General features: G+C 43.5%; 1 protein-coding gene across 1 annotated transcript in view; it reads left to right on the forward strand.

Annotated features, from left to right (window-relative positions):
• Nucleotides 1-22713, forward strand: part of pds5b (PDS5 cohesin associated factor B) — a 49357-nt gene that overhangs the window by 8383 nt on the left and 18261 nt on the right. Inside the window, exons 2-16 of the mRNA XM_080779557.1 lie at nt 4346-4472; nt 5502-5705; nt 6267-6353; nt 6884-6981; nt 9060-9186; nt 10792-10872; nt 13153-13293; nt 15786-15901; nt 16164-16258; nt 16386-16531; nt 17087-17238; nt 18688-18801; nt 20420-20501; nt 20914-20962; nt 21372-21511. Coding sequence (XP_080635683.1) covers nt 4365-4472; nt 5502-5705; nt 6267-6353; nt 6884-6981; nt 9060-9186; nt 10792-10872; nt 13153-13293; nt 15786-15901; nt 16164-16258; nt 16386-16531; nt 17087-17238; nt 18688-18801; nt 20420-20501; nt 20914-20962; nt 21372-21511 — 1740 coding nt within the window. The 5' untranslated portion in view covers nt 4346-4364. The remainder of the gene's footprint in view (nt 1-4345; nt 4473-5501; nt 5706-6266; nt 6354-6883; nt 6982-9059; nt 9187-10791; nt 10873-13152; nt 13294-15785; nt 15902-16163; nt 16259-16385; nt 16532-17086; nt 17239-18687; nt 18802-20419; nt 20502-20913; nt 20963-21371; nt 21512-22713) is intronic.

The raw sequence follows: 22713 nt of genomic DNA on the forward strand, positions 1-22713 counted from the left end.
AGTATCATCAGCGCCCATGTGGGGTTGGCCCCAGGGGCCTTTCTGTGTGGAGTTTGCATGTTCACCCTGTGTCCCTTAGGGTAGACACCATCACAAAAAACATGCAGTAATCGTGGTCTCACTCTCTACTACCTCCCCTTGGTCAAATGGAGGGGAAAGGAACTGGTTGAAATAACGTGTTCCTTCACGCGCTACGTCCTAGTGGGGAAACTGTGCCATGGTCAGGTGATACGAAGCGGCCTCACTGCTCACTCCTCATGCATTGAACGAAGCATGAGCTCAGTTCGGGGCTCTGACCTAGGTTGGCAGAGGGAGAGTACTGAGTAGCAACCAGGATTACATTTTAGGCAATTTGGCACCGGGTGAAGAATAGGGTTACAAAAATCGTGGGATAAAATGATAAAATCACATACACACAAGTTTTTAGTTCCAGTGGGCACATTCTCACACCCCTATGAGCACAACTAAAGCCAGAAAGTCAACATTGATGACATATGTACAGTACACTCCAGTATGTCATTATATTGAGAAGCACCAGATTTGACACATGATCCCGCTGTCTAGACCACATGGCTAACAGTAGCTGATTGATGACAGAAAACTGCAACAGTGTTGCCATATTCACATTTCCGTTCCGTCCGATTAGTCAGAAAGGTGAGGGTTCAGGCTGATTGTCCCCGACAGACAGCCTGGGATGTTCTGTTATAAACTAGCATGCTGCTTTTTTCATTATCTCCAACAGGCCCATATATTTATTTTTCATTTTTACCACACACAATGCCGTGTAATAACTGTGCAATAACCCCTACCAGCTGGGTCCCAATTCGTTAAAATTGTGCACTTGGTGACAAATTCGGACTAATTGGGACCCAGCTATACTGCTGATGAACACCTGTCTTGTGGATTAAATGGTAAAAAGTATAGTACATTTCTGAATTTTTTTGCAACCATTTGACTTAGTTTTAATATATAAAGGCTATGGGTGTGTAACAGTATCGTACACTAAACGTTTGGTACGAGGCGTTCAGTTTGGTACTCGGAACATTTCAGTACGCTGCTTTCATTATTTCTTTACTTCCAACAATGTGCTCTGCTGCTATCCGTTCTGCACTCAAGGCAGGCAGCTCAAACAATGTTTCAAGTTGCAAAGTCTGTGTTTGTGTGAGAGAGAACGGGAGAGTTTGCACATCGCCTGCATGATATCGATGGACCTATTTATCTGGTTAAAACTAACATATTCTCACAGGCGATGTCACAGAACAAACTAAAAAAATAACTTTGGTTGATTATTTCTCCCCTTCATTAATACCAATTGGTATCGTATTTCATATCATTATTGTTGATTAGCCACCATCGTGTAGGTAGTGTCCCCGAAACATTTGCCAAACTCTCCCAATATGCTTTTTTTGGTAATCTGCTCGTAATCTGGTAATTAACACTCATCTAGAACTAGATTGCTTGTATCCAGTAATTTCCACAACACACACAATGTACACAGACCGTTTCTGTATCTTTTGGATGGGTAGAAAATTACAGAATAAGTAGCCAAACGAGTCATGAGCTCGATTAAATAAATCGGTGAACGACCGCCTGGACGTTTTATTAATAACCGAATATCGGTGTAATTAATGAGCAATCCTTTGGTCCTTCAGACGTTTGGGGCCAGGCCCGCCTAGTCTGCTCTGCACTGTGAGCTTTTCCTGACGGGATAAACCAGTGATCATATTCTTGTTCAAAGGATGTTCAAACATAGTTTCATATAGACACAATCTATCAGAGATCAGAGGATCAATGTCACAGGCCACGGCTAAGGAGCAGTGCAGGGTTACATTTTCATAAAGCTGTAACAGCAGACCAGCTGTGGGCAATACACCGTAATGACGTGTGTGTGTGTGTGTGTGTCACATATAGGCTGTACTGTTTACAGCCTGTAAATAATATAAGAGAGACCCTATTGTTGTGCTGTTTGTGAAACAAGCTTGTATATATCTGGAATCCCATTATTTGTATTTTTATTGTAAATTAGATAAGAGAGGCCATACGGCTGTGCCGTTTGTAATTTAGCTAAGAGACCCTACGAGTGTGCTGTGTGTGTGTGTGTGTGTGTGTGTGTGTGTGTGTGTGTGTGTGTGTGAAACAAGAACGATTTATTTTCTTGCCTTGCCCTTTCTCTGTTTCTTGGAAAAAACAACACGATGGCAATTGGGAACTGTGCACAAAAAAATATTTCACAGACCGTTTGATGTGACAATAAAAACTGGATTTTGGATAAAATGCATGAAAAGGATAACACGGCATCAAGCATATATTTATAAAGGGCAGACAGACGGATAATTGAAGTGAACACAATACTCAATACTATGTGGTTATGCCAGTATGTATAGGAGAGACAGTGGGTTGCAGGGAGAGGGGCACGAGGAGAGTCGCAGCATTGAGTTCAGTCACTATTTTGAGTTCAGAGTTCTTGGGGCCTGAGGATAGAACTCGTCTCTGAGCCTGTGCTGGTTTGGGACTACCATGGGCAAGACAGTAGCGGTGTAAACAGTGGATGGCTGGGGTGACACCATTACAAATATAGGTGGACGATTAATTGTCACACAAATAATTGTGATTAATGATTTGGAACTGATGAATAAAGAGTACATTTCTGTTTGCCTGGTAATCATAAAATGCACAGGGCTCATATGACAAATAACTGACATACAAAGAAATGACTGACATTTGTTTTTTTTATACTTAACCCATTTTGGGCGGGAACCCCTTTTGGTGTTTTAAAGCATTTTGTTATACTTTAGCTATTGAAAAATAGCAGATCTACAAGCTCATAGCGCGCCACCGAGTGGCACGCTACGAGCTTGTAGGTCTGCTATTTTTTTTATCGTAAAAATGCGGCACAAATCTTTGAATATATATTCTTTCAGAATGTTCAACATGGAGATGATTATGACAAAATAATTGTGATCATCTCAAATGATTGCGATTAGACGATTATGTAGACGTAGGTAGTAATTGACTGGCCTAGGCTGAATAAGGTGTTTGATGATCCTCTGGACATTGACCCTGCTCCTACTAGTTTGGGCCCAAGAGTTCAAAACCTTTAATCCCTCTCTGAGTGGAACAGATTAAATTTTTTATTTGGGTATTTAAAACATTGGCGGGTGTAAACCTTGTTTGTCCAAAATTTTAAAGCGTAAAAGCTCTTGATACTTAATACTTTTAAATGGTTATTATTCATAAAACCCACAGACTTACCCCTTTAATAATATTTCAAAAGTGATGATCTACAAGCTCAAGCTTGTAGATGGCTATTCTTTCAAATGTATTGTGACAATATTAAAATAGCCGGGAATTCATAAAACAATAATAACATAAACATGTGAAATATGGAGATACAAGGGTTCTGTCTGACATTGATATCTTACTGGCAATGTTTGCTGAAATAATTATATGATCCCAATCCTTAAAAAAAAATCTATTGTGGCTCTGAACTAGTATGGATTGGAATAGGCAAGGCATGAAATGACTTGAACTCTTTCACCCTGCTACTCTGGGGTTGGGATTCAATCCCTGGCCAGGTCGTACCAAAGACTGTCTGGGACCAAATGCCTCCCTGCTTGGCACTCTGCATCAAGCCTGTGACTTAATTTCCTCTGGGTGTAGATGTCCTACAGGGTTGGCACTTGGCAGCGTGTGTGTAAATACATTGACTACGCACGCCACACACACACACACCCCCCTCCTGGAGGTCTCGGATCACCCACTTCGGTCTGAGTTTGAACTGTTGCCCTGAGGTCATCGGCTGAGGGTGCCCACTACAAAGACTAATCGGTTCAAACTATCCTTTGTCCCGGCTGCTGAACAGCAGATAGCGATTCATTTTTGCCTATTTGCACAGATTGCCCACTAATGCACTTTTGCTGACGCTGCTACTTTTTAATGTAATTAATTCTCTGTCTCTAGTGCATGTTAGGATTTAGTCTTTTGTAATGAGTATGTTGACTGTCGTTTTATGTGTTTATTTGACTATTACCTGTCCCGCAAGGGACAATAAAGTTAACCTTGACACACACACACACACACACACACACACACACACACACACACTTTTTTCCGTCTCCAGACTAATTTTAAAAGCTTAACTGTAGGCCTCAGAACATCCTCTGTTTTTCCTCCTCCTTTCCTGACTATAATTCAGCCAGAGTGGTTTTGTTCTCACTCTGTTTTTCCTCCCATCTTCCTGATCACTTCTGTCTGTCTGTATCTCTCTCGTTGCCTCCAGCAGTGAATAATACGTCAATCTAGTAGGACCTGATTACTGACCTGTCTGTCTGTCTCTCTCTCTCAGGCAGTGGAGAGCTGAGAGGATGGCTCACTCGAAAGCTCGAGCCGCAGATGGGAAGGTCACCTACCCCCCGGGGGTCAAAGAGATCTCGGACAAAATCTCAAAGGAGGAGATGGTCCGCAGGCTCAAGGTCAGTGCAGTAATGGAACACCCTATCCGACTCCAGAAGTCCAAGCATGTCCAGCCAGACTTACAGCTTATCCCATTCTGACCTGAGATCAGTTTCTAAAAATGACTTCTATACACATCCTGACAGTTTTCTGAAAAAAGCAGACCTACAAGCTCGTAGCGCGCCACTCGGTGGCGCGCTATGAGCTTGTAGATCTGCTATTTTTCAATAGCTAAAGCATAGCATAATGCTAACACCAAAAGGGGTTCCCGCCGGGTTATACATACAGCTCCGAACAACATCCTTTACATCAATGTTTTTTGCCACAGGGTCAGCAAAAGCTTTCTAAACTCCATAACTCTTTTTGACAGCTATCTCTATCGAAAAGAACACATGTTGTCAGCAACAAACTTAGCAACCTAGGCCAGAGTTCTAGGTCACAGGTTTACTAGACACAACAAAGCATGCATGCCACTGCCAGTGGAGATACACACCCATAACATAACATTAATATGTTATGTTAATATGATTACAGTTGAACATAAAGTAGTCCTTAATGAATTTGATAATTTTTATTTATTATGTCAGACCCCAAACAGAAGACTGACCAATGTTTCCTATTATACCTAAGACAGGCAGCCTCTGTAAATTGCTTTAACCCATTTTGGGCCGGAACCCCTTTTGGTGTTTTAAACATTGTTATAATTTAGCTATTTTTGAAAAATCGTGAAAATATTTATTTCAGAAAACTGGAGGATTTAGAAGATTTATTTTAAATTTCGAGGTCAGGCCTAAATGGGTTAAACTTAAATTCCACCCAAGACATTTTAGTTGATTTTTGTAATCTGTGTTATTCACATGGTCAGTTTTTATATTAATTTGCTATTATTTTAATGTTTGCTTTTTCTGTAAAGCACTTGTGCTTTGTTCTTACTCTGTTTTAAATGTATGTGTAAAGCACCGTGAGCTCCATTTCACAGTGTGAAAGGTGCTATTCAAATAAAGTGTATTATTATTATTATTGACCAATGCCGATGTCTGTGTGTCCAGATGGTGGTGAAGACCTTCATGGACATGGACCAGGACTCCGAGGAGGAGAAGGAGTTGTATCTGAACCTGGCGCTCCACCTGGCCTCGGACTTCTTCCTCAAGCACCCGGACAAGGACGTGAGGCTGCTGGTGGCCTGCTGCCTGGCCGACATCTTCAGGATATACGCCCCGGAGGCTCCGTACACCTCGCCGGATAAACTGAAGGTGGGGTGAACCTCATATCTCCATGCAGACGTGTCACAATGTCAAAGACATCGGTATTGACCCATTTTGACCTGGGAACGATTCAGCGAATGTCTTCTAAATCCTGACTGTTTTCTTGAAAAGGCTATGTTTTTCCATGTCAGTCGTTCTCAAACCCTTTCATGTCACTTTTCACGATTCTTCAAAAATAGCAGACCTGCAAGCTCGTAGCGCGCCTCTCGGTGGCGCGCTATGAGCTTGTAGATCTGCTATTTTTCAATAGCTAAAGCATAACGTACTGCCAAAATGGGTTATATACATTTATGACTAAGACTAACTAAAAAGCACATTGGTATTTATTTTGGTATTTGTTAGCAATCCATCTCCCAGTGGTCTAGCGCATTGTGACGGGGACAGACTCCCACATTATCGGGCTGATACTGGCAATAAGCCTCCCCCGAACATGGTTTTGGCCAAAAGGTTTCCACCATGACAATATGTGACTATAACAGTACAGTATGTATATAAGACATGGGGGCACTATGACGGTGCAGTAGTAACTGTTGCGTGTCTGTGTTACAGGACATCTTCATGTTCATCACCAGACAACTGAAGGGTCTGGAAGACACCAAGAGTGCTCAGTTCAACAGATACTTCTACCTGCTGGAGGTACAACCCCTGTGATTGATTGCATGTTTGTGATAAACAAAAAAATAAGTTAAAACAGTTTAAGGGCCCCAGACGGATCACCGAAAATGTTCCCGTCCCTGTTCGATACTGAACATCTTATAGCGTTAATAACTCGCCATCTAAATCATCCCGTCTAATTCTAAGAAAAGAGAATGTGTTGTCCAGTCGCTAGTAGCGGTAGATTGTTGTTGTCGATAAATTGCTGGGCACATTTATTTAATGGATTAAATAACCCCGGGCAATTAAGGTGTTTGCGTGAGATATGATATGCGTGATTCCCACCCGCGTATCTCGAGCACCGTCCGAGCAGTGGACTTCAGACTCGGTGTGTGTTTCGGTGAGGGCCTGAAGAAGTGGTGTGCCGAGTTTGAAGTCGTCGGAACAGTGGTTGTCCAGAATGATCTAATAAAGCCTGTCTGTCTGTCCCTTTGTATGCCCATATACTATACAGATCTCTGTATGGTTGTCTCTGTGGTGTGAATAACCTGGTTTCTCTCTCTGTCTCGTAGAACATTGCCTGGGTGAAGTCCTACAACATCTGCTTTGAACTAGAAGACAGCAACGAGATCTTTACCCAGCTGTACAGAACGCTGTTCACTGTCATAAAGTGAGTACCATAGCCTGTGTGTGTGTGTGTGTGTGTGTGTTGCATTCATTGTCATAAGCGTACAGCAGCAGTGAATCTGTCAATTCAATTCAAATGGCTTTATTGGCATGAGAAAACATGCGTTTACATTGCCAAAGCAAAACGTGGAACAGAATCTCCAGTAAATCAATTTCTATGTACCAAGATCACTCAAGATGGATCTGTCTCTAGCAAACCTTCAGCGCAGGTCATTCCCTGTGTCTCTCTCGCTCATTATAAAGAAACAAACAGTGGAGCCATCTCTCTCTGACCCCCGCCCACCTGCCCGCCTCACACACATGCACCCCCCCCCTGCCTCACACACATGCACCCCCCCCCCACCTCACACACATGCACCCCCCCCCTGCCTCACACACATGCACCCCCCCCCCACCTCACACACATGCACCCCCCCCCCCACCTCACACACATGCACCCCCCCCTGCCTCACACACATGCACCCCCCCCACCTCACACACATGCACCCCCCCCCTGCCTCACACACATGCACCCCCCCCCACCTCACACACATGCACCCCCCCCCCACCTCACACACATGCACCCCCCCCCCACCTCACACACATGCACCCCCCCCCACCTCACACACATGCACCCCCCCCCCCACCTCACACACATGCACCCCCCCCCTGCCTCACACACATGCACCCCCCCCCACCTCACACACATGCACCCCCCCCCACCTCACACACATGCACCCCCCCCCCCCACCTCACACACATGCACCCCCCCCCCCACCTCACACACATGCACCCCCCCCCCCCTGCCTCACACACATGCACCCCCCCCCCCTGCCTCACACACATGCACCCCCCCCCCCACCTCACACACATGCACCCCCCCCCCCTGCCTCACACACATGCACCCCCCCCCCCCACCTCACACACATGCACCCCCCCCCACCTCACACACATGCACCCCCCCCCCCCCACCTCACACACATGCACCCCCCCCCCTGCCTCACACACATGCACCCCCCCCCCCCACCTCACACACATGCACCCCCCCCCACCTCACACACATGCACCCCCCCCCCCCTGCCTCACACACATGCACCCCCCCCCCCCCACCTCACACACATGCACCCTACTCCCTGTATTGTCACTCTTTCTTCCTCTCTCTCTCTCCCTCATGTTATCGCTTGCTCTCTTTCGCTCTGACTCCACTCAACACAACCTTGAGGGCTGAATTCTGCAGCACAGAATTTGGCACGTTGCCATTTGTGTGTGTGTGTGTGTGTGTGTGTGTATTTTAGGTTAATGTGCTGACAGAAGCCGTGTGTGTGCCTGTGTGCGTTCGTGCGTGCGTGCACGTTTCTCCCAGTGAATGGGAGTTAATGAGACGAGCATTGGTGACTTGTCAGTCATTGACACACCAGGTCTGATAATAAGCCATGCTTCTCCATTGTAATGTAATCTACAATCGCTACACCGTAACACAGGGAGGGTAATGGAGTTTACAGCATGATTGATAATTCTGTAGTAGCAAATTCAATGCACCAAGAAAAACTCCCTGTCTTGTTCTCTGTTTCACTGTGTCCTCTTGAAAGATATATCGATACATCTGCCTCTTCATTTCTCTTATGTGTCGGTGACTTTGTTTTCAAACCTGTGACCTTATTGCTACAAATCGGAAGCCCCCAACCACACGCACGTCGCACGCATGCACACACACACACACACACACACACACACACACACACACGCACACACGCACTTGTACTGTCATTAACCACTTGAAACCCAGTAGCCATATTCTCGGTGGAACATTATCCCAAAATAGCTGATCTACAAGCTCAAAACGTGTCGCAATGCGACATGTTTTGACCTTGTAGATCAGCTATTTTTGGCAAAGAGATTTGGTGTTGACGGGGAATAAAGTGGTCCAAGTACAGGTCCAAATATCAGGTCCAGTCCACTTAAGTCTAGAGGGTGGTTGGAGCTGGACGTTGCTAATGCTGGGAACCGTACGTTGGATGTTTTGATTGATTAACTCGGCTGTTAGTGGTTAGGATCCTTGATGAACCTTGTTTGTTTCCCCAGCAACGGTCACAACCAGAAGGTGCACATGCACATGGTGGATCTGATGAGCTCCATCATCTGTGAGGGAGACACCGTCTCCCAGGAGCTGCTGGACACTGTACTGGTCAACCTGGTACCGGCACACAAGGTAGGAAGTAACGCACTCGCACAGTACACGCACACACACACACACACACACACACACACACACACACACACACACACACACACACACGGCTACTTTCGGTGTGCGACACTGGCACACTGTTTACCCCATTAAGACCAGAGGCCGATTCTATCAGCAGTTCTTAAGCCATTTTGACCTGAGATCAGATTCTAAAAATGTCTTCTAAATCCTGACAGTTTTCTGAAAAAGCTATGTTTCTATGTCAGTCGTTCTTCGATTTTTCTAAAATAGCAGACCTACAAGCTCGATTTTTCAAAAATAGCAGACCTACATGCTCGTAGTGCGCCACTCGGTGGCTAGTACCGGAGAAAAAAGACAAAAGTGGAATGAAATATTCATATTACTGCAGGTAGTTCTTCTGACCAAGCAATTGGTTAAATAGGCTCTCCAGCCGAGCTGAAATGATCATGACAGCGCACCTAGCTGTTAATAGAAGATTTGAGAACGGATTAATCACATTAGAAATATAATCAGATGCACTGATTAGTGATTAGACAGAGTTTTGTCAGAGCAGCAGCATTATCGGCTTAGGAATGGAACAAAAAGGGTAGGGATGTATTTTTACATCATTTAGTATGGTGGTACTTTTTTTCTGAGGTGGTACTTCAGTATTAAAATGTTGGGAACCAATGGGCTAAATCACGCATAACTAACTCTTAAACGTAACCCTCTACATGCCTAATCCAAACCCAACCTGAATATATTTTTCCCCCTAAATGTAAACATTCAAAACAATTCCTCTCATGAGGAGGACCAGGAAAATTGACCTCAGTCTTTCTCACATTCTACTTTACTATTGTGGGGACATTTGGCCTTCAAGTGTATAGTACACACATGCATGCACACGCACGGCACACCCACACATGCACAGTCCAAGCACAGCTAGGATGGGTGTGCGCTGCATGTCCAGTCTCACACTCCCCCCGAAGAGTCACAGGGTTCAGTAGCAAGCAGTTCATGCTCATATCATGTCTTCCATGTGTTGTAATTCAGTGAGACCCCTGCAGCTGAGAAGGGGTAACTGCAGATCAGAGCAGCAGCACATGCTTCAAGTGTTTTTCGTTCAACCCTTTACCGTTTGTCAGTTGCACATGCAAATATTGTTGTTGTCGGGCAGAAACCTTGTGCTTTTTACGTTTGCTTTTCTGTTGCTTTTCAGGATTCAAATAAATAAAAAATGGCAAAATTAGCAGATCTACAAACGGGTCTCTTTGCGCCACATTTCGAGCTTCAACACCTGCTTTGATGCTTTTGTGTGACGCTGCAGTATGATCAAGTGGGGCATTAATTAACACAAACAAAGAAAACATTTGGAGATAAGAGGTTTCTGCCCAACAGCGACGATACAGTATGTAATGACTGACACCACAGACGGTATACATGAAGTCTGAGATGCACATGGGATCCATGCCGTTCCCATATGGATCTAGAGTTCCATACGAACCGCCCCCCATTCACACATGCGTAATTATGGCTACCATGTTATTATTGTTGACCTCGTTTCCATGTTCTCTCTCTGTGTGTGTGTGTGTGTGTGTGTGTGCACGTGTGTGTGTGTGTGTGTAGAATCTGAACAAGCAGGCGTACGACCTGGCCAAGGCTCTCTTGAAGAGGACCGCTCAGGCCATCGAACCCTACATCACTAATGTGAGACGACAAACCTTTGGTTTTCACAATGAGTGGTGGTTGAATGCAAGGAATTTTGTTCATCATGCATGTCCACAAGGAGTTTGTAGAAGTCTGCGTCACCTGAGCCTTTAGACTGGAAAAATGCACTGATTATAAATTGAATTTCAGTAAATATACTGAAAATACTCTTTACTATTTTGTGATTCATAGACTATGGAAATGGCCTCATTTAGCTACTCCTCCAGACACGTTTTAAAGTATGTAAAGAAATGACATTGCTATGATTAATATTTCATTTAACCACATACAAAGTAAAACGAACAAACAAAAAACCCTATGGAAGCACATCTACTATTTCTCCCTCATTGAGAAATTCAGGTCCCACACATTATTTATTTATGTTAAAAATAAATTAATTCATAAAAATAAAAGCACTTGCAAAGTTATATGTAATACAGTTGTGTATTCTTATGACATTAATTTCATTATATTTCTTTTCATATTCCATCTGAATTAGTTACTGAGCACCGTAATCAATTGATATTAAAAAAGGCATGATACACTGATAAGGCGTCATCGGCAACGAGGTACATACGGAAATAGGCATCAAAAGGCGCACTCGGCAGTCTGAGTTAAAATACCACAACCTCTCAGCTCGCCCAGCGCCGCTCCGCTGCTCAAAGCAAAGACATGGCAGGTTTCAGCAAGTGGCTTATTTGCATATTGGACCACAATAGGAATGTAGGATTGGTGACATCACACGGCTGGCTCAGAAGTAAAGAATCAAAGAAGCAACGAATCTTTCAGTCCAACATCCAGTTGAACAATATGAAAGTTACAGGTACATTCTGATAGGGAAAGATCAGAGTTGTAGCAAACCTGCACTCTTCTGGGCGTTTGTTCCAGATATGTGCTGCATAAAAATGGAATGCTTATTCACCACATTTAGTGCTTCAGTGTAAAAAAATGAGACTAGCAACTGTATTTTTAAATAAATGATTTGAGGAGCCAGTGCAAAGATCTGAGAACTAGAGTGATATGATCCACTGGTAATTAGTATGGACTCGAGCAGTAGCAGCAACTGCAGTCATCTGATTTAAAAAATAAATTATCCACATACTGCTGAGTGCTGAGACATACTGTATGATTGGTCCTTTAACTTTGATATATTCTTAAGATGATGCCAGGCTGACTTGTAATGGTCTTAATGTGGCTGTTTAAATTCAGGTCTGAGTGACTCCACTGAGATTTCTGCCTTGGGTTGTTAACTACTTGTTCATGAAACGAATGCAAATACTGGCCCGTTATATCGACTGGCTGTCAGGCTCCAGTTTGTGTATACGTAAGAAAATGAAGTGTCTAAGATAGAAGAGATAAAGCGAAAGCACTATATGTCAACTCTGTCCGGTAGAAACCCCATATGTCAATTTCTTTTGTGTGCAAAAAAGTAGCAGATCTACAAGCTCAAACCGTGTCGCTTTGTGCTGTTTCAAGCTTGTAGATCTGCTACGTGTTAGGCATTTTTGTGATGCTGTAGTATGATCAAGTAGGGCGTTAAAAAACATAAAAGGTTAAACTATGGAGAAAAGAGGTTTCTGCCTGACAGGATATACTGAACCTGCACTGTACGTATTCTATCCATACTTTTCAATCCCTCCATTCATGGCCCTGTCTGTAATGTCTCTCGCAGTACTGTTGTAGAAGGCAGAAGTGTTCACGTCATGTCTTTTCGACATGCTTCTGTCACGTGTCCGCTATTCGCTTATAGCGTCCCACTATGAGAAAGGCAGCTTGTGTATGAGTCTTGTCTATCCTGTCACCTCTTATTAGGGATGCCAGAAAGTGACCATCAGCCAAATCGAATATTGGACAGCTCTGCTGATTAATAATCAATTAATTGAGGGGCTGGTATGAAGTACTTGATATAAACAGAAAACTTTCAGTTCACTAGTCTACACTCTACTCTACAACTGCCTTCATTTCATATGATTGTCTGTCTGGCAGTCACTTAACAAGCGATCGTTAACTGTGTCTGTTAGAGAGAGGGGCAGAGATGAGTGGCTTTGCTCAACTTGATTTATACTTATATTCTCCACTCTGATGAAGGTACATGTTCGATATATCATGCAGCCTTACTTATTAGCCTATATGTTGGCTATTCCATTTATTTATTTTTTGATTTTCGATTATGAAATAAAATCGATTTCAGAGACTCCGACGATTAATTGGAAACTCGATTAATTGTTGGCATCCCTACCTCTTATCTGTCTCTTCTCTCTCCATCCGTCCGTCCGTCAGTTCTTCAACCAGGTGCTGATGTTGGGGAAGACGTCCGTCAGTGACCTGTCAGAACACGTGTTTGATCTCATCCTAGAGCTGTACAACATCGACAGTCATCTCCTGCTGTCTGTGCTGCCTCAGCTGGAGTTCAAACTCAAGGTACCACACTCACTTTATCCCATTCTGACCTGAGATCAGATTAAAAAAATGTCTTCTACATCCTGACAGTTTTCTGAAAAAGCTATGTTTCTATGTCAGTCGATTTTTCAAAAATAGCAGACCTACAAGCTCGAGTGGCGCGCTATGAGCTTGTAGATCTGCTATTTTTCAATGGCTAAAGCATAGCGTAATGCTAACAACAAAAGGGGTTCTGTCCTGTTTTACACTTGATCGTACGATCAAGTGTAAAACAGGACAGAACCCCTTTTGTTGTTACCAATGTTGTGGTGTGTGTGTGTGTGTGTGTGTGTGTGGGGAAAAAAGCAGATCTGTAAGCTCACATGATGAATGCAACATGTTGTGAGCTTGTAATAATGCACTGTCGACTGACTCGACTCCTTGTAGTGTAGTGAGACTATAGCTGCTGTGCGAGGTTTAGTGCAAACCAAGGGAACTTCACTTGCGAACCAAGGGAGTCAACCAGTGCGACCCAGCCTGGGAAGCACCCTATGATCCGACGGACCATTGCTCCGAAGGAGCATTGGTCCGAGGTGCGCTGGGGGTCGGGAGAGGGTGGGTGGTTAGGTTTAGGTGTCTGCCCCGGGGGAGGTTAGGGTTAGGGTGAGGGTTTGGGGTTGGGTTTAGGTGTCTGCCCGGGGGAGGTTAGGGTTAGGGTGAGGGTTTGGGGTTAGGTTTAGGTGTCTGTCCCCTGGGGGAGGTGAGGGTTAGGGAGAGGGTGGGTGGTTAGGTTTAGGTGTCTGCCCCGGGGGAGGTTAGGGTTAGGGTGAGGGTTTGAGGTAGGTTGTCGATCGGACCAATGGACCGTCGGCATATTGACGCGGACCCCCTCAGCCTGGCCCTACATGGCCGGTGCGTCACAGGAGCAGGGACAACGGTTGTGGGAGGGATAGACAGTGGAGCAGCTCGGACAGTTTCAACCTTTTATTCGGGTGCTAGTACAAGAAATGACTGACGTTGCAATCTTTCGATCTCCCTCAGTCATTAATTTCACTTTCCGTTTACACTCTGATTGGTGTTACTGGTCTTACTATTCCTCATTACTAGTCCTTATTAGCAGACGGTGCAAAGTAGTTGAGATAGCGGCAGTAGTATTGGTTAGGTTATAGGAGCAGTAGCGGTAGCGGAAATAGTAGTAGCATTAGTAATAGTGCTTGTACTACAGGCAGTAGTAGTATTGCTCGTAGCAGCACCATCCATAGACATGAATACATATGCATACACGCATTAGGAGACTGTTATGGTTATTTTAATTGTGGAGAGACCTGTGACCTACATGTATTAGGAGGCACGGCTCGCCATAGCCAAAGTGGCAAAATGAACAGACATATTCCACACATGGACTGCCACACCAATACGGCGACCCCTGTCAACGCATTGCTCCAGTGAGCAACAGCAGCCAATGCGATATTAGGCGTAGCAGCTGCCTGTCAGCGGCAGCAACAGTACTGTCAGCAGCAGCAGCAATATTCTTTTATTATTCCTCACATGTGTATGAGAGTGTGTTTTATAGGCATAATGACGCCTCAGCAGCACTCTGCTGTGATGGATCAGTCTCATTAGCTGTTAACAGAGAGCCTGCATCACCAACACAGTCTCTGTCGCAAGTTGCTTTTCCACTGCATGGTGCTCTACCTGCTCAGATCAACTCCAGGCTACTATCTTTATACTGTGTTTTACACTGCATGGTGCTCTACCTGCTCAGATCAACTGTAGGCTACTATCTTTATACTGTGTTTTACACTGCATGGTGCTCTACCTGCTCAGATCAACTGTAGGCTACTATCTTTATACTGTGTTTTACACTGCATGGTGCTATACCTGCTCAGCTCAACTATAGGCTACTATCTTTATACTGTGTTTCCACTGCAAGGTGCTATACCTGCTCAGCTCAACTGTAGGATACTGTGTTCTACTACATGCTACCTAATCCACTGGTTCTTAAAACCTTTTCATGTCAAATAATATGTAATTAGCAGAGGACCCCCATCTGAAAATGTTTTGTGCCAGGGACCCCCAGAATCACACATTTTAGGTCAAAACTTCCAGTACTCGTGAGGTTGGTTTGAGCTCTAATCCCTGGAGTGTTACCACCACAACATGCGGTGGTAACACTCCATCTCCTTTATGTACCTGTAGGTATGTCTAACGACCTTCTTTATATGCGCTGTCTGATTAACACAGTACTTTACATATTGCCATATCTTTCCTCTTATGTCCTCTGCATTATTGGACTATTTCCGTCCTTGCATCTTCATTTTTCTCTCTCTCGCTCTCTCGCTCTCTCGCTCTCTCTCTCTCTCTCTCTCTCTCTCTCTCTCTCTCCCTCCCCCCACACTGATTGATAGACAAAACTGCTTCCCTTCATGAGCTATGAAAATGATACGGCGGCTGAATGTGGATGACTTGTTATAGCTGTCAGCTTCACATCTTTGTTTATTGTCTGTCTGTCTGTCTCTCTCTCTCTCTCTCAGAGTAACGATAATGACGAGCGGCTGCAGGTTGTCAAGCTGTTGGCCAAGATGTTTGGGGCCAAAGACTCTGAGTTGGCGTCTCAGAACAAACCTCTGTGGCAGTGCTACCTGGGCAGGTGGGCATCACACTGTGTGTGTGTGTGTGTGTGTGTGTGTGTGTGTGTGTGTGAGAGAATGCATGTCATGTAGTTTGGTTCTTTTTCATCCGTGCTGACTGCCAGAGGTGGTTCCCCTTTGAATATTCAGTGCTTAAAAGCACCGCCTCTGGCGGTCACTGGAGATTTATAAAACTGTTTTAGCGCAGTTGAGCGTTGGTGCTCAGGGTGGTGTGTGTGCTGCTGCTGTGATGTTCCAACTGTGTGTGTGATGTTCCAACAGGTTCAATGACATCCACGTCCCCATCAGACTGGAGTGTGTCAAGTTTGCCAGCCACTGTCTAATGAACCACCCAGACCTGGCTAAAGACCTAACGGGTATAGCATTGATTTACACACACAAACGCACACATGAGTTTTTTGGTTTCATTTTATTCTGCATCTTTATGTAAGCCTGAAGCCGAAAAGTATAGCAGATGTACACAAGCTCACGTGTCTCCCACAGAATTCCTGAAGGTCAGGTCACATGACCCGGAGGAGGCCATCCGCCATGACGTCATCGTCTCCATAGTAACGGCTGCCAAGAAGGACCTGGCGCTGGTGAACGACGCCCTGCTCAACTTTGTCAAAGAGAGGACCCTGGACAAGAGGGTGTGTGTGTGTGTGGCTCAATCTGGTTGACTGTAGAACAGCAAGAACATAGGGTTTAGAACAATAATACCACTTTACATATTGTGCCAATTGTTTAGGAAATAGACACTAGGTCGGGGGAAACCTTCCATGCTGTTTCACATAATCACAAATTAGGACTTGTTAGCCTGACAAAAGGTTTCTTTTTGCTTCGTTCCATGGGTCTAGTGGCGTGTGCGACTGTGCGTGAAGAGGTTCACTTTGCTTTGTTCCCGGTGTTCATTTTGTTGACTAGGGTTTTTCAGAAGACTAAATGGGACTAAGACTAACTGGTGTGTTATTCAAAAGACTAAGACTAAATAAAAATGATTCTGAATAAATGTCCACCGTTTGTTCCATGGGTCTAGTGGCGTGTGCGACTGTGCGTGAAGAGGTTCACTTTGCTTTGATCCCAGTTTTGACTAGGGTTTGACTAGGGTTTTTCAGTAGACTAAATAGGACTAAGACTAACTGGTGTGTTATTCAAAAGACTAAGACTATGTACTAAAATGTCCACGGTTTGTTCCATGGGTCTAGTGGCGTGTGCGTAAGGAGGCCATGATGGGCCTGGCATCCATCTACAGGAAGTACTCCCTGCAGGGGGAAGGAGGCCGGGAGGCGTCCAAACAGATCTCCTGGATCAAAGACAAGCTGCTCCACATCTACTACCAGAACTCCATCGACGACAGGTAACGTTAAGGTTATCCCATTCTGACCTGAGATCAGATTCTAAAAATGTCTATTACATCCTGACAGTTTCATTATTAACCCATTATGAGCTTGTAGAGCTGCTATTTTTCAATAGCTAAAGCACGACATGATGCTAACACCAAAATGGGTTGAGGTTAAAGTCGAATGCCTCAAATCTGTGATTCCTTCCACTGATGTGGATCAGGAACATAATATAAGGTTTAGAATGATAATACCTAAACGTCACCATGGACCTTTCAGTCATGAGATTTGATTTAGCTTTGTTCCATGTACACCCAATGTGTGTGTGTTTGTATTACTATACTTGTGAGGACCTTGATAGCGAGTGAAGAGAAACTATACATGCAGGGGAAGAGATGGAGAGTGTGTGCGTGGGTTCAATATTCTTGTACCCTCTTGGTATTTAATTGCACGTTGCTTGAGGAACACTGTACTTATTGTTGGAGTATAGTTTATTGCATGTTACAGCAGCATGACATTGGCTGTTCTCACTCCTAGTTGGAGTCCAGCTGAAGAGCGCCTGATTACAGTATCTGTGTATTGTAACAAGATCAAATGAACGGCAATGTGAGACAAGGCAGGTTGATGAGGTTACAGATGACAGGCGGACTGATAGAGAGAGAGAGAGCAGGGGAGAGCGAGAGAGGCCCGTCATTTATGGAGTCATGGACGCGGGAGAGAGCGTGTATTAACCCATTCTGACCTGAGATCAGATTCTAAAAATGTCTTCTACATCCTGACAGTGCTCTGAAAAAGCTATGTTTCTATGGCAGTCGTTCTTCGATTTTTCTAAAATAGCAGACCTACAAGCTATGAGCTTGTAGATCTGCTATTTTTCAATAGCTAAAGCATAACGTAATGCCAAAAGGGGTTCCCGCCCAAAATGGGTTAAAGAAGTAAAATGGATTGTGTGTGCGCGTGCGCCACATTTCACCACAAGTACAGGTATTGTAGATTTTGAGAAGTAGACAATTTTCTTGGTCCTCAAAAGAGACATGGATGTTTTATGGTTGAAACAAGAATTGATGACATCAATTCATTACCAGCTACTGCCTTCTATCCCATGGCTGAAAGGTCGGCTATTGGCAAAAGGTGTGTGGTTGCCTAGAGACGAGGCAGCCAATCAGGACGATAGCTTGTCAGTACAGCCAATGAGAAACGTAGGTCTCAACTACAGCAAAGCACCGCAGAGAGAACATTGACCAGCTTTGCTTACACAGCAACATCTGGTCATTGTCTTAAAATGTTGATGTCCTCACCAGTATAGTAATGCAAACCTGTGTGTGCACACAGACTCATGGATTCATGGTATTTTGGATTCCATAGAAGCCAAAGTATGTTACGATCTACAAGCTCTCAATGTGGCATGGATGCATTTTAGAAACATTTTTCAGTGGTGATATTTCATTTAGCTTTATTCCATGCAGACTGCTGGTGGAGCGTATCTTTGCTCAGTTCATGGTTCCTCACAACCTGGAGACCACAGAGAGGATGAAGTGTCTATATTACCTGTATGCTACGCTGGACCCCAATGCTGTCAAGTAAGACACACACACACACACACACACACACACACACACACACACACGTCACACACACTATTTTGCATAATCACATTAGAAGAAATCAAAACATTGCTCAATAAACATGGTGTTGAAAACCCTTGTAACCACACGGTGAAGATACAAGGCTTTCTCGCGGCGGTGGCTCAGGGGTAGAGTGCCTGGATGGGAACCGCAAGGTTGCCAGTTCGAACCCGGGCTCCCCCCAGAGTTACTGTCGAAGTGTCCTTGAGAAGACACTGAACCCCTAATTGCTCCCGATGTGCTAGTTGGTGCCTTGCATGGTTTCCGCTGCCATCGGTGTATGAATGTGTGTGTGAATGGGTGAATGTAATGCACAATCTATGTAAAGCGGCTGGGATAAAGGTGCTATATAAATGCACCATTTACCATATTACCATGAGCGGATGTAGAATACGCACGTTTCGATCTATTTGATCTTCATCGGGTCATGTGAACATACACAAAAGTTTGTACTTACCAATACCATATTCTATATTTTCTGTTGTTGTGGGGAAAGCCTTCGCTGAACATAGCTGATCGACAGTCGATCTGCCATTTTCTGTGAAAGCTTTACCCACACTACAGATGCTGGGGTTTAAGTGGTTACTAACTGAACCAGCTGGAAGCTTTAATTTCATGCCCCTGACCAATCAAATGCGTATGCATACACAGTGTTGTTTCTACTCCCACCCTGCTCCCTCTGACACACACCTACTACATGCTTTCTCACTTCTCCCTTTTAGCCGGGGAGCCAGTCACCCAAAATTTGAGAAGACCTGTGATGTCATGACATACTTTTTATTTGTGTTTTTTCTATTAATTTGGTCATTAAGGTCCACAGAATGACCTCTGCCGGAAACATCGCGAAAAAAAAGTTATGGCCATTTTTGAATTTAAGCTACTTAAAGCATGATGACATATTATGTCTATACAAAAATGGCCATAACTTTATTTTCGCCATGTTTCCGGCAGTGCATACCTCTCATTCTGTGGACCTTAATGACCAAGTGAATAGAGAAAAACACAAATAAAAAGTATGTCATGACATCACAGGTTAATCTCTATTCCTTGAGCTTTTGGGCATGTGGCTCCCTGGCTATTTTTATCTACACTCTCTTATCTCTCCATTCTCTTTCCACTCTTTACGAGCTTCATTATTGGCCTGAGAAAACATGCATTTACATTGCCAAAGCAAATGTGGAACATAACGATCAAAACAAAACAATGTATGCATGTACAATTACATGGGAATAAAGACATGTGCAAACAGAACCATGTTGTATTGCAACGTAGAGGCAGGACTATCTTATGAAACTACATTAAAAAAAAAAAAAACTATCAGAAATAGTAATACATCCATATAGGAAAGGTTGGCATGGTATAAGCCTTTGAAACGGTTAACGGCAATGTTTCAATGTTTTGCATTCACTTGGTATAAAACATTTGGGAGAAATGGCAGCAATTTATTCGAATGTACTTAAAGATAGTTCATAATTGCCAAAGTATTTCTATGTAAAGAGATCATTTGGTGTAAACGGTGCAGGGATACACGCAATGTGTTCTCTCTCTCTCTCTCTCTCTCTCTCTCTCTCAGGGCTCTGAATGAGATGTGGAAATGTCAGAACATGTTGAGACATCATGTCAAAGACCTGCTGGACCTTGTCAAACAGCCCAAGGTAACAGCACTGCTCTGCATGCAGATATGATCACGGGGATCAGTGGGTTACTCATTACCCATGTCAAGTTTCCCTTCAATTAACTTGGGCTGTTCAGGATAATTGCACGCACGCACGCACACACACACACACACACACACACACACACACACACACACACACACACACACACACACACACACACACACACACACACAGGGTTTGTGTGTAGGGCCTGAAAGTTCTGGCTTGGGTTTTATTCTATGCTTATAGATTTGGACTAAAGAAATAGACTTGAAATATACTATTAATAGTTGATGTGAAAAGGGGAAGGTGACTGAATACTATCTGAAGCTGCTATATCGATCGATAATGACTCATGTTCTTAAATTCTTTCTTGCGCTTTTGTCTGTGTGTTCAACATCATGTCTAGTCGGAAACATCCAGCAAAGCTGTGTTCGCCAAGGTGATGGTGATCACAAGTAAGTGACACACAATCACAAGCACACACTTTGCCATCAAATCTAAAATAGTATACCGTTGCTGAAAGGTAGGTTGGCAACCTTGTACTTTATATCCAGTCAATATAGTTATTATTTAGCCACAAGCTCTTGTTAATACTTGGTTCAGTATTTATAAAACCCACAGAAAGACATAACCACGTTCACTTTTAAAAGGGATAAATACCTAGCTACCATAGCCACTTTTGTGTGACACTAGTAGGCTGAAGTATTAATGAAGAATTAATGGTTAGTGTTAATGCCCTACTAGCTACTTAATGCCTTAATATTGTAAATATGTATTGTATCTACCTGAATTACATGACTACTGTCTCACCAAAAGAAATGTCATTGTGTGTGTGTGTGTGTGTGTGTGTGTGTGTGTGTTCAGGGAACCTTCCAGACCCAGGCAAGGCCCAGGACTTTGTGAAGAAGCTGGCCCAGGTGCTGGATGACGACGAGAGGATCCGAGACCAGCTGGAGACCCTGGTCAGCCCGTCCTGCTCCTGTAAACAGGCCGAAGTGTGTGTGGTGAGTGCACCCCAGAGCTCTGTGCTAGGCGTTGAGTCAGAACTCCGTAGTGGAGTTCTTACTGCTCATTAGGAGCACCTGAAGACTATAAAAGGCCATTCAAACAATGGTCTGTTGAAATGTTTATTTACTTGAATGTTTGGAATACTGCTTTAATATGTTCATGGTTTGACTACTATTTAAGTCGGTTTAAAGCTGCTATAAGCAATAATATGTCAACATTTTAATGACTTTTTTGTATTCAGACAGCCAGCCAGCAATGGGTAGAATGGTCCCAACAAAAACGTTAGTCTCTGTGACACATCTAGGGGCCACAATCTGCATTCAAAGATTTTCCTAGGTCGATTTGACTGTCTGCTTCCTGATTGGTTAGTCATTGTGACCGGGTTTTTTTGGACCAATGACAAAGCTTCTAGGAATATCTTTGAATGCAGATTTGCCCCCTAGATGTGTCACAGAGACATTTTTTTGGGGGGGGGGAGCGTTCTACCCATTGCTGGCTGTCTGAATACAAAAAAGAAAGAAAAAAAAAGTCATTAAAATGTTGACATATTGTTTATAGCAGCTTTAAGGAACATATTGTAGAACACATTCATTGTGTGTGTTGGGTTCTGTGTTCACACTTGACAGTGTTTTGGGAATTAATTAACTTGTGTTTAAGTATAAATTACAAAAGAATGAGACAACATAAAAACTGTTAATCATTTACATTTAAGAATTTAAAAGACTACTAAAAATGTGGACAATTCATGGTTCACCATAATGTTAAAGGTTTAAAATCCTATTTAGAAAAGAGCTGATCTACAAGCTCAAGGATCAGCTATTTATCTTTCTTTATTCCAAGTGCTTAAATCGTTACTTGATTTGAAACGTATCTATTCCATTTAAATGGTTCATTTGAAAAAGGTTTCATTTAAAATGCTGACTTTAATAATTTGTCTAAAATATTGACTTTAATAAATTGGAGGTTACGTCATTTAATTTAACATGTAATTGTATAAAAACAAGAGTGGTTAAAAATAACTTATTGATTGGAACTGTTTTCCACTAAACACTGAATCACTTCGGTGAAACAGCCGATGTACACGCCCAGAATAGGCGGGGCATTAGAATGATACCTAAACATCTTCATTACATTTTCAGCTTTATTCCCTGAGTCTACACTACAGTGTATGACTTATATGGATAACAAATGGACGTAA

This window comes from Protomyctophum bolini (assembly GCF_963924005.1).
Source record: "Protomyctophum bolini genome assembly, chromosome: 13".
NCBI lineage: Eukaryota > Metazoa > Chordata > Actinopteri > Myctophiformes > Myctophidae > Protomyctophum > Protomyctophum bolini.